Source organism: Panthera onca, chromosome B2 (assembly GCF_046562875.1).
Source record: "Panthera onca isolate mPanOnc1 chromosome B2, mPanOnc1 haplotype 2, whole genome shotgun sequence".
In the NCBI taxonomy this organism is placed as follows: Eukaryota; Metazoa; Chordata; class Mammalia; order Carnivora; family Felidae; genus Panthera; species Panthera onca.
In genome coordinates, this window is record NC_138343.1 from 122,337,265 (window position 1) to 122,354,601 (window position 17,337).

At 37.0% G+C, this 17,337-nt stretch overlaps 1 protein-coding gene across 5 annotated transcripts in view; it reads right to left on the reverse strand.

The window, feature by feature from the left end:
* Positions 1–16,468, reverse strand: part of BCLAF1 (BCL2 associated transcription factor 1) — a 30,394-nt gene extending 13,926 nt beyond the window's left edge. For 2 of the 5 annotated variants that reach the window (XR_009605295.3, XM_060616749.3), the window contains exons 1-8: positions 16,328–16,468; positions 9,462–9,566; positions 7,330–7,443; positions 5,654–6,565; positions 3,841–4,506; positions 3,518–3,687; positions 1,089–1,194; positions 70–154 (exon numbers count right to left, since the gene is read on the reverse strand). Coding sequence is in view for 4 of the 5 variants with exons in the window: in XM_060616749.3 (XP_060472732.1) it covers positions 70–154; positions 1,089–1,194; positions 3,518–3,687; positions 3,841–4,506; positions 5,654–6,565; positions 7,330–7,433 (2,043 nt within the window). In the remaining variant the exon portion in view is untranslated. The remainder of the gene's footprint in view (positions 1–69; positions 155–1,088; positions 1,195–3,517; positions 3,688–3,840; positions 4,507–5,653; positions 6,566–7,329; positions 7,444–9,461; positions 9,567–16,327) is intronic. The other 3 variants (XM_060616750.3, XM_060616748.3, XM_060616747.3) reach the window with 3 other exon arrangements.
* Between the last annotated feature and the right edge of the window lie 869 nt (positions 16,469–17,337).

Here is a 17,337-nt window from a genome sequence, read left to right on the forward strand (position 1 = left end):
AACTATACTTAGCATATATCATTAACTAAGCCCAACTTAACAGTAAAAAGAAGTCCATTCAAAACATACCTTTTGATTTTCTTCTTTAAAAACTCTCTCTTCTCCTGCTAAACGAGTATGCTTCCTCAGGGCACTTGGAGAGATGTCAATTCTCCTTAATGTAAAATAAAATATTTGTAGTCACAGTAACTATTGTTCCAAAAATTCCTCAGAACTGTCCATTTTTATAATGTCCAGTTATTTCTCTCCCAATCAACTTTAGCATAAGATTGTTAATCTAACTCCTGGTAGACAATTAAGAAGACTACATCCATTAAAGGTGAATTAAAATGCTTCAGATATTTTTATATATAAAGAAGTTTAACTTTTTAAAAGAAATTTATTTTAATCAAAAAAAAAACGTGTTTTGATTACATTGAATGTTAAGTGGCAACCATCATACAATTATATACCTCCATATCTTTAATACACACATGAATATGGTTATTTGTTCTTAAGTATCTCCATAGTTTGACATATTCAGTGGCTCTTTAGTGTTGTCCCTGCCTTTCCTTGCCTTTTAAAAGCTAGTGTCAACTGCAACTTCTCAGCACTTCTTCAGCGGTCACCACCAAAACCCTACCTACTATTTACTAAGAACTCAGATACCTTATGACCAATACTAATTGTCACCACCACCCTGCAAAAGAGGCACTGTTGTCCTTATGTGGTAGATGGAAAAAACTAATGTTCAGAGATTAAATAAAGGGTTACTCTAGGCATCCAACTCCCTCCCAAAAAACAAATGTGTTAGCTATTTAATTCCTTACTGAGGAGTGGTTGATAGTATTTTAAGTTCTAGGAACCTGTTTAAACAAATAAAATAAAAACTGAAAAGAAACAGTAAATTATAAACTTCTCAAGGCTGGAAATATACTTATTCAAGGTATAAATAAAAACTAAAACCAAAGTTCATCTTGTATCATGATGACACTAGCATAGCTCCAATATGATCAGTATCTTCCCAAAAAAACAAACAAATAAATAAAAGAAACGGTGTCTTCCTATCAAAACAGTATTTTTATACGTCCATTCAATAGTGCACATACCTGTGTATCTCAGGGCTCTTTTGCCTGGCACTATGTTCTTCAGTGGCTTTCTGATACGAAGTGAACCTCTCGTTTAGAGTCACTGCAGCTGATTTGAAGTATTGCTCTGTTGATTTAGGAGAAATACTGCCCAATTAGTTATCTTTACTTCAAGAGAGATTTTCATTTGTGACAGAAGGGCATGTAGCAGGTGAAAAGAAAATAAAAATACTCAAGAAACCTAGCAGAAGAGAATCAAGTGTTACAAAGAGCTCCTACTCTGTCCCTTTTAACTTCTTCTACCTCAACAAGTAACTGATACAAAGTTCGTCAGAAAACCCTGTCAACGCTGCATAAATTCCACGAACAATCAATAGACTAAATTGAGAATCTCTAACTTGATTTGAATCATACACTACTTCCTCAAACAGAACAAAAGGAATAATATGTGAATGTCCTTATACCTTGCCAATATGAACCAGGGAAGTTACTTCAAGTAATCATTTGCAAAAAATACTGAAATAACTACACAGTTGGTTTTAGTGAATACAATTACTTCATCAAGAACTATACTGACAACAAAAACTGGATTTAAGAAAAAACTGAATACTGCCATTTCAATTGAAAAAAATATTTTTCAAATCAATTAACACTAATTACTCCAAAAATCTGGCATCTTGGCAAACCTGACAGCACATTCTCTATTATTCTCTTGTCCTTCTCTTAAATTTTAAAATTAGTATTATCAATACTAGTTTTTAAACCATTCAAGATACGCTGTAAACGTAAAATAGAAAGACGTATAAAGTCATGAAATGTTACATTACTAAGCAAGCTATCTGCTTAACAGGTCAACATACATCTTTGTCAACTTACCGCCCAATATCCAGCACATGTCTCATAACCAATCATTAAAACTTGAAACGGCCACTACAAGGGTAGTGCCTCAATCATAATTCCATGAAACCCAGGAATTTGAGCTAGCAACTCAGTTTTTATGCCATTTTTGCCAGGAAGACAGAAGATTCAACTTTGCCTGTATCTTTCAACAGCTATTTTACTTTGAAACATGGATTTTGCCATTTCAAAACATATTCCAGGACCTAGTTACAATGAAAAAGAAAACATCACTGGGCATTTTCAGCTCTAAATTAAGAAAGAGCTGTTCAGATCGGTTGCACAATACCAATAATGAAACATAACTACAGTTCTTTTAAAAAAAAAAAAAAAGAAAAAAAAGAAAAAGAAAATGAAAAAGAAAAAATTTATCAAAACCTGATCTCAAAATTCAGCAATAAACTGTAAAATGTGGAGACAGGTCAAAAAAAGGCAAAAAAAAGAAAAAAGAAAAAATGTTAATGTTTCATATTTTATGTACCACAATAATATGGTCACAAACTGGTTCACAAACCTAGTTATAGCCAAATAACAAAACTTTTTTGTTACCCTTTTTAAATAATTACAGTCAAAAAGAAATTAACTATTCACTGTTTTGAGACATCAACTGCATAAAGAATTTGCTAATGACAAGTTTCAGCTATTACAATGAGTTGTTCTCATAAAAAGACAAATTTTTTTTAAAAAATGGCTTTTAAGACCAACAACCACGTAGCTTCCTGGGTAAGAACCTATTTCATAGTAAGCTGCCTTTTAAACACAAAAAGAAAATAACAAAAACAAAACAACCTAATTGCCCAAAAAGTCATACCCTAAAACATTTGAAAATTATTAGTAACTTTGAAGCTAGAATTACATACGGGTGAAAATAGAGCATCATTACTTTAGCTAAAATGAACACATGTAACATCTTTAGGACTTAAAGAAAGGTTATTATCATCCACTATTCATGTAATCACTACTCATCTAACATATTTTTAAATCACTTGAACTCTTTCCCCTTTAAAACTTCCAATAATTCTTTTTCCAGTTTACCTGTCATTTTAAAAAGCTAAGTATTACAACAAATTAAGTAACACAAAAACATAGATAGAAAAACAATACTACTTTTCCACTGGTATCGGGTTTCTTTAAAAATTGAAGTATTACTCTCAGTAATACTCAAGTCACCATGGCCTTGCTTTTATTATAAATCTATGCAAGAGTACATTGTTAAGTCATATGCATGCAAGGATAAATCATCTGTAAGCATTCTACCCTTCCAATACAGCATGACACATTTCAAAGACTTTGCATTAAATATCTATCAGTTTTGTCACAATACAGATTTTTAGAGTGTGTTTTAACTCTATTTAGTGTTTCAATCACTTTGTATTAAGTACCTCTATGGGTCTTAATGCTAACAAAACTGACAGCTCTTTCATGAAACTATTTTTCCAAATTTCTCATGGTGTCTATATATTACTTGCTAGCCCTAGAGTACATTAATTATTAAAAGCCTAGTTGTTCACTTTCATTTACAAGAAATACTTAATTCGTACTAATAAACATACCTTTAACATGATGAACCAAGGACACAATGTGTTGAATAAATGACTCTGAAGTGCTTTTGCTGGCCTGTGGCAACTTAATGTGGTCAAAGATGGATCGGAATTCTTGTTCTTTCTTGACAGAATGGACAAGTGTACTAGCAAGTAGCCTGTCTTTAGTCAAGGAAGCAGGTCTGGAGCATATCGGTAACAAACACACACATAACAAACAAAATATACCATTGGTTTGAATACGAAAATGGGAGTGTGTTCACAAAATAAGATAATTAACTAGAATATTAACTAAGCAACCACAGGTTACTTCCTGGGTATCAATGTGGAATTACCTGTTAGAATCATCAAGTGGAACGGGTGCCATTTTGAGTTTGACTTCAGGTCGATGAGAATCACTGGCTATCATTTTGATCCTAAGTGGGCTCTCCTCTCTGAAGGTAGACTTTTCTCGTGCATCCAGATTCTTGTGTAGAGGGGGACTGTAATCAAAGAGGTCTTTGAGCTTTTCAGACTTTACCTGCTCAGGTGACTGAGTTTCTTTCTTTACTGTTATTCTTTCAGAATTTTTGTCGTCTTCCTTGTGCTTATCTTTTGCAGTGCTAGGCCTTTCCACTACGTAGCCAGTCTCTTTAAGTTTATAGTTTTTTTCTTCTCTAAATCCATCACTTTCTCTATTGCCTTTCAGTGAAACTTTGGACTTGTACTTGGGTCCTTCCTCCTCAGTATTCCGGTGAGATGTAGTAGCAAAATTTTTACCCTGATCTGCAAGGACTGACTTCCTGAACTGTCTATAGTCCTCTGTCTCCTCTGTGTCATCCCCTTCGGAATCATTAAACTTTTGTTTTCCAGACTCTTTATCGCTAAAGTAATCTAGAGCTTCCTGATCTTCCCATTCTCCCTCTGCCCTCCCTTTCTCTGATCCTTTCTCCTTTGGAGCCTCTTTATCCCTGGTATTACCCCTATCAAGCAGGAATACTCTAGACTCTTCATCTGTGAACCTGTGAATAAGCAGAGAAGAGGATGGTAACTCTGGATTGCATTCACTGTGGATCACTTGTATACTTCTACATGTTGCCCAACATCGCAGGACCAGTAATAAGAGAAAAAAAAACCACCGAAAACTGTTTTTCATAATTCTACTTTTAAAAAACATTAAAAGCAGCCATACAGCACTTACATACTGAGTTTTTAAATAAATATACATGAGACCTCCTGAAGTTTAAAAAGTAAAAGCCATTCTCAAAAACCTGTTCTAGTCATAGCCACAATTCTGCACGAACAAATCCAATTCCAGAAATTCTATAACATGCAACACTTTAATTTTTGAGGCTAAGAACCACTAATAAACAATGTACCTATCTATCAGAACTCTACATATAATTATACTCAAAATTTCAGACTATTACACTTCCCTACTAAAAGAAACGAATTCACAAAAGTAAACTTAGTAATATTATTTAATACTCTAAGTGAATCACAAAATATTTCACATCTGCTCTGCTGCAGAAAATGATTTCTGGCAATACTAAGTAGAAACTGTATTAGTTCAATAAAAAATTTTATTCTAGGTTATACAGCAATATGCCATAAATAGCATGCCTGTTCTATTTTCTCAAACTACATTTAGTAACCAATTTTCACTGAGTTTTTTAGCAACTCTTCGGCAATGCTTTAAACAAAGTATATTTCAAAGGTTACTAGAGCAAGAAATAATTAGCTTTTCTATAGTCAGATAGATTTATTAAGAATTGGCAGTTGCATGTAGAATACCACAAAAGTAAGAGCACGTACTGTAACTATTATTCACATAGGTCACGTTATAATGGTGAAGAAAACAAAATAAGCTTTCAATGCTCTAACACAAAATTAAGTTGTTACAACATAACTATTAGTTATGCTTTATGTTACTACATTTTTTGTTTACATTAATTCTAGACTGACTGAAAATGGATTAAAATTGAAAAGAAATATAAATTAGCTTCTATTAAAACACTTAATTTCCAAAGTTAACCAAATGTAGTAAAAACCACTTGGAATTATAAAAAAGTCAGGAGTAAAAACAATGCAATTGTAAGTCTTATATACCCAAACAGAATCCAAAGAACACAACTATTAATATTATAATCTAAAGATTTTAGTGTTTACCTTTTCAAGAATTTTCCTGTCTTTGCAGTTTCCTGATCTCCACCATCAGGATAAAATGAAGAACGTCCCCTAGCCTCATCTCTTGGAGCATTCTGTGGTGTGATTGTCTTTGCAGGGCTTCTTCGTGAAGGGATATGATGAATTGGACTATTCTGAGAAGGACTGTACCGACTAGATCCATTTCCAACAGAACCAGACCCAGATCTTTCAGGACTATGCTGAATGGAATGTGAATGCTGAGAGGGGGTGTTTTTTGCAGAGTGAACTGTACTGAGCATGGGGGCATCAGAGCAAGACGAACTCTGACTAGGTGGTGTAGCAATCGGTGAAGGACTATGAGGAGATCTGGGACTGTTATCATAGGCTGAAAGGCCAGGCCAAATATCACCAGATGTGGCTGATGATTTGTTAAACTCATCAATAGATTCAGATGGATCATGTTCAAATGTATCTTTCGGTTCCTCCTGTGATTTACTTTTCAAAGGACTCTCTTCTTGGGGCTCCCCTTCAGCTTTTTTGGTTTGTTTTTCCTGAGACCCTCGTCTTTTAGAGACAGGAGATTTGCTATATGGGGATGAAGAACGAGAAGAGGATGATCTTGGAGACCTAGAAGATCTATATGACCGGCGAGATCTGCTTCGGGATCTTTGAGAAGAAACGGATCTTCTTTTTGGACTCCTGGAACGTGAACGACCTCGTCTAGGACTCCTAGAGTGTCTTCTATTCCAGACAGGTCTATAACCACCTCGATGGTATCTACCTCCTCCTCCTTGATAATACCCTCTGCCCCTTCCTCTGTACCCATAAGGCCGTCTCATTCCTCTATTATTTCTGTAATCTCGACGATAATCTCTAGAATAAATACGATCTCTACTACGAGATCTTGAGTATGTCCTGGAACGAGACCTAGAACTAAAAATGAAATAAATATCAATGTAAGAAAAACAAACTATTCTATTCTACCGTTCTAAATACTTCTGGTTGAATATAACATGTAAATAGTCCAAACCAAAAATGTATATGGAAAAAAAAAAACCCCTCTCATTTATACAAAAGTAAAGTTTACTGTTTTCAATGAACGAAGTTTCATTACTAAGGTAAATACTGAAAGAATAAAGTAAAGGCCTTAGGAATGAAGGCACACAAAAACGGGAAAAAATGGATATACCTAACAGCAGGACATACTAAACAAATTACAGAAAAGTTATTCAGGTACTTATAGTAAAACAGTAAAAGAATATTTAATGGCATGGAAAAATATTCATCAGTGACATACTACTGGCCAAATGCACACATAATATTGAGACATCAGAATCAGAAATAATGAGAAACTATGAAATAATATGCAAAGATGATTTACTGTCAAATAGTTCTCCCATTATTCATCTCTTAATGTAAATTCAAAGAAATCTACCATACATGTACAGTATAGTAAGAATCTGAGATATGAAGTCAGACTAACTGAAATCAAACCTAAACTCTGCCATTTACTAGCTTGCAACCTAAACAATTCTCAATTTCCCCAACTCTACAATGAAGGTAGATGAATTCATTTCACAGGGTTATTTGAGAATATATTAATGACTTTAGCATTGTGTCTAAATATAGCAAGCACTCCATGAACATCAACCAATACGACTATCATTATTAAAAGAATTAAAAACACAGGAATTCACCTGTATCTCTTCTTTCTAGAATGTGATCTTGATCTTGATCGAGAACTAGACTGTGATCTAGACTTTGATCTCGAAGAATGTGATCTAGAATTGGAGCGACCCATTTCTTTTCTCCTAGTCAATAAGAGAACAAAAAAGTAAACAACAACAACAACAACAAAACTACCATTCAATTAAAGAAGTTTCACACAAGACAAATTGAATTTTACAAGGCACAAGTTTCTCTAAGGATCTTACTCATCATTGTTTCCTTTTTTTTTTTTTAAACTTTTTTTAACATTTATTAATTTCTGAGAGACAGAGAGAGACAGAGCATGAGCAGGGGAGGGGGGAGAGAGAGGGGAAGGGGGGGGAGGAAGAGAAAGAGAGAGAGACAGAATCCAAAGCAGGCTCCAGGTTCTGAGCTGTCTGTTAGCAAAGAGCCTGACACGGGGCTTGAACTCACGAACTGCCAGACCATGACCTGAGCTGAAGTCTGACGCTCAACCGACTGAGCCACCCAGGCGCCCCAGGATCTTACTCATCATTTTCAAATGAATACTGAGACAATTATCCCTGACTAAAACTATACCTTCACCTGCATAACAGGTACTATATATTGTAGATACAACAGCACCTACATGCCTTAATTCAAAAAGGAAGCAGCTGCAGAAGCCAGAAAGTAATATCAGACTGCAGCAACATGTTAGAGGTTATTCCATGACCAATACAAATGCCTACCTCTCCTGTAAAAAAGATAAATATCACAGTATTACAGATAAGGAACCTGAAACAAAACACAAGTGGCATAATACTGAAAATAATAATAATGATAATAATAATAATAAACCTAGCGACTGTCATCCTAAGTGCTTTATGGCCTTAAAATGGAACTAAATTAACCACTCCATGCATATAATGCTGCATGACTACATTAGAAAAATGGACTTATGTGACAATGCTAGTTCACCCTGTAGCTTTCTGGTAAGTCAATGGACTGTAAAGATTGCTGCAAAAAAAGACAGTGGAACTACAAGAGAGAAGTTGGGCACGAGTATTCTAACTTTTTCTAATATTGCATTAATATCTAATGGAATAATCAGACCTCACTGGGTACAGAAATCATAATAAGACAAAACGATTTAGGAAATCTACTCACAAAATTAAACCTATAGATGTACCTCCCAAGTTTATATGTGCCCCCCAAGTTTGTTTATGCTATAACTATTTCCAAGTTTCAACTAACTTATTACTGAAATCATTGTTTCCATAAAAATTGACTCACTAAACTTGCAACAGCCTCCAATTCTCTTACAACCCAGTATTTTTGAAGGCATTTAACTTTACCTACCTAGGCTCTGCTCAGTATTATGAAATAATATTTATAAGTGCTAACGCTGAGTTGAATTACAGAAAAAGCAACCATCATATCTGCATATACTTCATTAAAAAACAAATGACAGGGCACCTGGGAGGCTTAGTCGGTTATGTGTCCGACTTCAGCTCAGGTCCCGATCTCATGGTTTGTGAGTTCAAGTTCCACAATGGGCTTGCTGCTGTCAGTACGAAGCCCACTTCGGATCCTCCTCTGTCCCCCCTCTCTGCCTCCAACCCCACTCTCATGTGCTCTCTCAAAAATAAATAAACATTTAAAAAAATAACAAATTCAGGGTTTCAGATATATATATTTATCTCAAAAGAAAACATAACTATCCTCAAATACACAAACGTCACCTCTATCTTCTCATAAATAAGGCATATGTAAAGATACTACCTTCCTCAGAGTTGTACTGAGTACTAAATGAGTTGACACAAGTAATACAATCAACTTTAACATCAGTGCAGAAGTGTTAAAAAGTTATAGAATTTCTCTTATATGCATAAGGGAAGGAGTTATTTTGTTATTTTTAAACAGCTTTGTGTTCTGAGTCTTTGATGTATAAAAGTGGAAGCAGGCACACAACACAGAGGCAGAAGATAGAGAATCTTTCTCATAAACTTTTAAAATCTGGCTTACTTCATTCAAGCCACCAAAACAAACACCACAAAAGCTTCAGACTACATCACTTTTAATCACTCAGACAGAATTATGAATTAGGTAGTCACATTTTCTCAAACTAAAACTGAAAACTAGAAAAACGAATGCTATTTACCTTGGGTTTTATTCAGGATTAAGCAGTCAAGTGAAGTCTTTGAGATGTTGTTAAAATTCTTCCTGGAGAAAACGTTCTGAGAAATTAAACTCTGAATTCAAATTCCTAGCAAAGATTAAAAAAAAAAACACACAAGGAGTTTGATTTATGGTAAATTAAAATACCCACTTTTCACAAAAATGAATCATATTAGGCAGTGAAACTCTCAACAAAGGCACTAATGATTTTAGGGAAAGGGAGACTGATTTAGGAAATAAACTTTTAACCATAAAAGCTTAAGAAATTTTTTTTGTTTTAATCAGAATGCAGATGTGCACCATGAAACTGACAGCACTTTTACTTTTTAATTTAAATACTTGAATTTTAATGATAGCAATTTGAGCTTTAGAAAACAGAAGCTATGCTGCTATCCTATCAAAAAAATTTCAAAGTGGCTAATATAATGCCAAATATGGTATTCTTGGAATAGCAAAACATGTCACCTATTGGTTATTAGTATTCATAATGCTCTAACTATAACTTACCTAAAGTATGAGTTTAATGTTTTGCTACTTATCTTAATCTTTATTCCCTTTTGGCCACTTCCTTTCTACAATTTCATTTGAAACAGGTTTCTAAAATTCATATGAACAGCTATCACAGTAATCCTAGCTCTGTACCTAAAAGCATTTTAATACACGTAACAAACGTTCCAATAAAAGAACTTGTAAACGAAACAAGTATCTAATAAAAGCCAATACTGTTCCTAATTTACTATTACTACACAAATAAATTTAAATTTTGCACAAAATATTAAGCAGTTATCAATACTGAAAAAGTTAGCTTTATAAATAACATTCAGTGATTACCAATCATGTGCATAGGACATTCAAAAAAACATGAAGGGAGCAGAAACTAAAGAATACAAGATTGATACATGCCTAAAATCAACAAATTCATAAACCACTTTTAATGAAAAAAATACACATAAATATGAAAATCTGTGAATCTTACCAAAGATCCAATAAAAAATGCAATGAAAGTAGAAATACAAAGGAAAAGAAATGATAAAATTAAACTGGTCAGTCAACAATGTTGTCCCCTAGGGTGCCTGGGTGGCTTAGTTGGTTAAGCATCTGACTCTTGATTTCAGCTCAGGTCGTGATCTCAAGGTTGGAGGGGTTCGTGGGTTTGAACCCCACATTGGACTCTGTGCTGCCACTGCAGAGCCTGCATGGGATTCTCCCTCTCTCCTCCACTCCCTCTCCATCTCTCTCTCAAAATAAATAAACTTTAAAAAAAGTTAAGAATATTGTCCCCTAAATACCCATGGCCCTACCGCTAGGAAAATTAAGAGATTTGAGGTTCAATCTACAAAGAACAGGAACTTAGTAATTAAGAAAAACATACTAAAATAAAATACAATAAAAATACAAGACTGGACACAAAAACAAAAGGATTTCTAAAGTACATGCATGTTTAGTTTTAAAAATATCGAATCCCCCAAGGGGGGGGGGGGCAGAGAAAAACTCTAATCTTCTAAATTGATATATTGTTATGAAACTTTACTCTGGACCTTCTAAGTCCAACACTACTGATTCATTACTGGAAGTGACACAAGACTCATTTTAGTTAACACTTTCCCTAAACATTTCTAAAAGGCTAATTTTAATTTCTGCATATCTGAAGAAAAAGTCAACTGCCAAATCCCTCTTTACTCCAAGTCATGATTTTTTTTTTTAAAATTCCAAGAAAATATACACTAGAAATAATAAAGAGAGGAAGGGCTGAAGGCTGTTTTACTAATAGATACATATTCTTGTTCACAATCTATAAGTATATTCAAGTACCCATACCAAGAATTCAAAAATCATATGTGAAGCATGACACATAATATATTTAATACTATTTAATATATAATATTTAATGAAAAATATATTTAACATTTAACATTAATATTTAACATAGTACAAAGACTACAGTCAGCTCAGCGAATTCTTTTTTTAATGAAAATCTATGTACAAAGCACTGTGCTAGTTTTATGGGAAACATGACTATGGCAGAGGTGCCTGCTCCCCAAAAACTAACTAGTGAAGAACAGAAATCAACAAATCATAGCAAAGACATCTTAAGTACCAACTTAATTATGCTAGGTGACCTTAAATAAAATCATCTCACTTAATGCTCATAATCTCATAACCTCTTCTCTCAAGAGAACTCTAAACTTTTAGAATTCATCTGAATTTACAAGGTGCCTATTACATGCCAGGTACTATTATTCCAGCACTGGAAATAGTGTACTTTAAGTAAAACATTAAGTTTCCTATTCCCTTGGAAATTATGTTCACAAGGGAGAAAGGGAGAGGGGGAAAAACCCAGAACATGATGTGTTAGGAAGTATAAAGGACTACAAAAATGGGTTCTTGGGCCCTAAAATTAAGGTTAAATTCAAGGGACGTTTCAAGGTTCCACAGAAAGAACAGCATTCTAGGCAGAAGACACAAACTTGGCAAATTCAGGACAGAAAGAACACTAAGTTGAGGCACTAAGTTGAGGCACTGTGAGAGGAGAGGATGTGAGATAAAGTAGAAAAGGCAGGAAAGGACCAGATCAAACTGCATCTAGTAAGAAGGCCGGAGTAAAATCTAACTATATTGGGAAGGCTCCGCAATCTGGGAAGTCACAGCATCGCATTCACGTTTTAAGATGGCTGCTGTGAACAGCATGAACAACAGGGAGAGATCAAGGAGATAAATTACAAGGCTGAAATTCAATATAATTGGTTACCTGGAAAAGATAGTAGCAATAAAGCTAGAAAAAAGAAGCCCAGAATCTAGTTTGGAAGTGCAGTCAACCAGTACTTGTTCACAGGTTGTTGGTGTGGATCAGAGAGAAGAAGGGGGGAAAAAAGAAAATCAACCGCGGTCCTAAATTCTCAGTTTTGGGCTCAAACATCTGGGTGATGTGCAAGTTTGGGAGAGAAAACAAGAGATTAGTTTGCCATTTTTGGATGCCTATGGTCACAGAGTGTAAAATGGTTAATCCAAAATTTAACCCAGACCAGACCTCCTGATTCCAACTCCTGTGCTCTCTCCAATATACTGACAGGTGCTTGATGTGGCCATAACCTATATATAGAATTCAAAATGCCAAATCAATCATCCCTTTATTACAACCTTAGATCACTTACTAACATCAGAAAAAGAAATGTAAAAAGAGATAGGGAATAAATTGCTTTATGCATTTTTCCAACTGATTCACCAACCAGTGAGGAATGTAAGAGAGTAAGTCAGGCTTTATGTTTAAAGTTCTTAAATACCTTAACAAAGTATACCTTTTATGCAATACATTATGATCAGCTAGAACACAAATAATGAAAAGAGCAGACAATAGAGTTCAACAACACTGAAGCGCCCCCAAAATGGATTCTTTAGATAACCCAATCAAGCATATTTGAACCAAGTCTTCATTTTAGCAGATTCAGGGAGTTTGGCTTCCAAATTGTGATACAAATTATTGCTACTCACATCTTTAATAACGCTAAAAATTATATCCTAAGACTATTATTCCAATAGACTAGGTTCAAAAATCTGACTTGACCATTAGCTAGATGCCCAACACTGGTCAAGTTACCTTACTCGCCTTCAGCTTTAACTTCCACAGGTATAAAATAAGGCTAATAATGGTACTAACTCATAGGCTTAATGTTACACAAACTGAATAAATGTAAACAGCTTAACCTTTAGCACACGGTATGCACTCAAATGTTAGCTTATGCACTCAAATGTTAGCTATCATTATTGTTAAACTTGGTTTGTGACAGCTTTACCTACAGGTTATCCACTAATTTTACTTCAAATGATTCTTGTAAGAATAATATTTTTGATACAGCATTAATCAACATTATAAATGCGGAACAAAATAACTAGAATTTTGCTTTAAAAAACTCCAAATAAAGGTAAGTGAATAATATTAGAATTGGTAAATGGCTAATTGCTAAACTTAAACAACGAGAACATCAGAGTTCACTATTTTCTCTGCTTTTGTGCTTGAAAATTTCCATAATTAAAAGCTTCTGAGGGGTGCCTGGGTAGTTCAGTGGGTTAAACGTCCAACTTTGGCTCAGGTCATGATCTCACAGTTCGTGGGTTCGAGCCCCACGTTGGGCTCTATGCTGACAGCTCAGAGCCTGGAACCTGCTTTAGATTCTGTATCTCCCTCTCTCTCTGCCCCTCCCTTGCTCGCACTCTCTCTCTCAAAAATAATAAATAAATAAATAAATAAATAAATAAATAAATGCAAGGTTTTGAAAAATGATTTAGTCACAAGTTTTTAGTTCTTTGTCCACTTCTGTCATCCTGCTTTAAAAAAAAAAAAAAAAAGAGAGAGCATGGAAATGAGAAAAATACCTGCATTCTAGATCAGGCTGTGCCACTCCCCGGTTTATGGAGCCTTAAGTAAGTTTTCTACCTTCCTGGTCTCTAACCTAAGTGGGGAAATATTAGATCAAGTTTGAAAACTCCACAAAATATTATACAAATGTAGGCTACAATTATTACTACCTTAACATCTGTAGACTAGTTTTTTTTTTTTTCCAGTCCTGGGTCAAAAAAAAAAAAATCAAAGCTTAAGACCCTGAAATAACACACGAATGACCACTATGTAAGAAGCTGTGTGTGAAAAAGGAACAAATCCATAACCTAGAAGTATAACCTAACCATGTACACTTACTACCCAGAGATACGTTGGGCTTCTAGATTCCCTTACCTACTTCTTTATCAATAAATCACTGCAAATTACACAGTGGAATTCAGCTACTGTTCAACTAATAGTTTTGAATGCACTTCAAAACTACCCAGGGGCGCCTGGGTAGCTCCTCAGTTGGGCAACCAATTCTTGATTTTGGCTCAGGTCATGATTTCAGTGTTCATGAGACCCTTGAGTAGGGCTCTGCGCTGACAGCATGGAACCTGCTTTGGATTCTCTCTCATCCCCTTGCAGCCCCTCCCCCGCTCAACTGAGAGCACTCTCTCACACACTCTCTCTCTCTCTCTCACACACTCTCTCTCTCTCTCACACACTCTCTCTCTCTCTCAAAATAAACAAACAACACATGAATGTAGTTTCCGGAAACTCCCAATCCAAAGCTCTATATAGAACTGAAGAGACGACTTCTATTTCTACAAGTCTTCTGAACACAGTTAAATCTAATACAGCTAGTTAAATTCAACTAGACCTGAGCCTATCAAGGGTGTTTTACAGATCTGTCTCCAAGTCCTAAAGTACTATTGTTCTTACAAGAATTAGCTCTAGCTAAAAATCTCCCATGCCACCATTTTAATTACCTAAATGGAGGGCGATTCCAAGTTTACCACAACGTTACAGTGAAAACTGGGATCCTTAAAACAAGATGGCTATAAGCCATCTTTCAACTTTGGGTTGTTCAGCTATGAGTTTAGACACACAATCCTTCTCATCAAATTATCCTCAATTGGCTAGAATCACATAAAAATGCAAACAAACTTGCAGCAGCTTTTCCTATGTAAAGATCCTTTACTGTCTAAACAGTAGCCCCATTCCAACTAAAGTCCAACTGGAATGACAATTTACACGAGGATTAAGGAATTTTGGCTTACTTTTTAATACCAGAGAAACAGTAAAAGGCGCTGCTGCAAAAAGATGTGTCTGAACACATCTCTAACGTCAGTTTGGGTTACATTTGCCTTCAACTTTAGTCCTAAGTTTTCCAATCTAAAACGCTAAAAAAAAAAAAAAAAAAAAAAAAAAAAAAGTTTGACGTAGAAAAGTAGTTGCCAGTAGTACCGCTGCTTGATTCTAATAACTTAGGTCTTCAAAGTAAAGAAAGCCAACTTATGGACTTAAAATGAGGGCAAAGTCCCTAACTTTAGCTCACCACTCCCACCCATTTATCCCACCGTCTACCTACCATGGATGCAACATTTCTGACAGGACAAAAGACCTGAATCACTTGCCGAAAAAAGGACGTGGTTTCGCTTGTACTACTGGAGAACTGCCTTTTGGGACCGGGTGTGACAGGGCTACTCTTGGATCCATCAGCTAAGGCCTGCTCCCCATGCTAGGAAACAGTAACCAGGCACCAACTCTTTAAGGGTCAAGAGTGCAGGTTCGCTTAAAAATAGAGTGGGTTTCCAAGGCGATCCAGGAAGATTAACCTCGGAGAAAACTGTCCCGCGACACCGAGGGCGGGAGGCGGATACCGGGGTCAGTGACGGGGACAGCTGAACACGTTCCCAGAACAGAACCGAATTTTAAAAAACGAGGCGTAAACCGATGGGTAGCGTGAAACCGGGAAAGAGGAGTTTAAAGACGACGCAGAAAGGGGTCAACCTACCCAACGCACTTTGCTGCAGGTCATAGCTGTTTTATCAAAGCCCAAAGCCTGGAAAGAAAGGTGGCGATCCCAGCCAATAAGAAGCGAACACAAGCTGCACCTCCAGCGGCCTCAGGAGCCGTAGGCGGAGAAAGAAGGAAGCGCGCGTGCGCCGGGAGAGCTTTCAGTCGGGCGCGCGCAAGGGTCCGGGCCGAGGAAATGGGGGAAGGGTTGAAGAGGGAGATGTGCGCACGCGCAGGGAAAGGCCGCGCGGTCTCTGGGTTTCGAGCCAGGTTCGCAACCGCGCGCGCGCGCGCACCGTTCTCGCTACTCACCCCACCCCCCACCTTTTCGACCTGTAGTGCCTCGAAAACCTGAGAAGATCTGACGGGGAAACGCATAAATAACGGCGAAACGTCTCCTGGGTCCTCCTGTAGCCGCCAACCCGTCACCACCCACAAAAGATTCAACAATAATTCGCTCGTCCTCGGTATTTACTGCCTTTTGAGTGATTTGAATGCAGCATGAGGCCTACCTGAAACGCCGAAAGCACGGTTCCCGGGACTTATCTCCGTTGTAACTACACAGCGGCCATTTCCCGACTCAAGCACGGGAGGAAAACCATAGAGGTATCTTCGACGCGCTAGCTCGTTTCCGTCACTTCCGATTTGGGGCGTGGCCTCCAGTGCCGCTAAATATCTTGCCTAGCCCCGCCCACCCTTCCGCCCTAAACCGGCTTCCTGGCTGCTATTAAGATTTGCCTGAGGCTTTCTGGGAATTCGCGTGGCTAATCTCGCGCGAAGATGTGGCGGCTCAGCCCTCCGGTCTTGCGCTGCCGCCTTGGTTGCGGTGACGGTAGACGGTGGGTGGAGTGTGCTGTTGGGTCGGGAGGTCTTCTGGCCACACGGTGCGATTCGCGGGCGTCTCTACTTCGCTCTGAGGGTATACTCTGAATCTCTCTGCCCTCCCTACTTTTTTGCTTGTTTGCGTTATTCTTTCTGTGGCGCTGACTCAGACTAGAAACAAAAAGTCTCAGGCCGAAGAAAAGACCGGGAAGCAAGAGGGCTGTGTTCTCACACCGAGTCTCCTCCCTTTGCCAGCAAGCGCCTAGTTTCTTCTTGGACTCCTAACCGGACACTTGCAAGTGTCGCTTTTGCTTTGATATGAAATGTGCCAAACACACTTCAATAGTAGAAAAATGGCCACGAGCTAACTCCCTTCCAGAGTGATGTCAGACCAACTCTGCTATCCCTAAAGGAGTTTGCACCGCAGTGTTCTGAGCGTCTTAGGCTGTCTTGGTTTGCATCAGAGGGTGGTACTTCTTTCCTCCCGATGGTGCTAAAGCATTACCACTTGGGCACCTCAGAACGTTGACATAGGCATAAAAATAATGCACAGCACGAAGCATAATGATTATTTATGCCGGCCGAGAAACAGCCCAATGTAGCTTGGTCTGCCAAAAATGTAAGTCAGATTATAAATAGGCAAACTGCTTTTGATTTGGATAGAATTTCAAATAAGAGCCATAGCACATTTTCTGTTAAT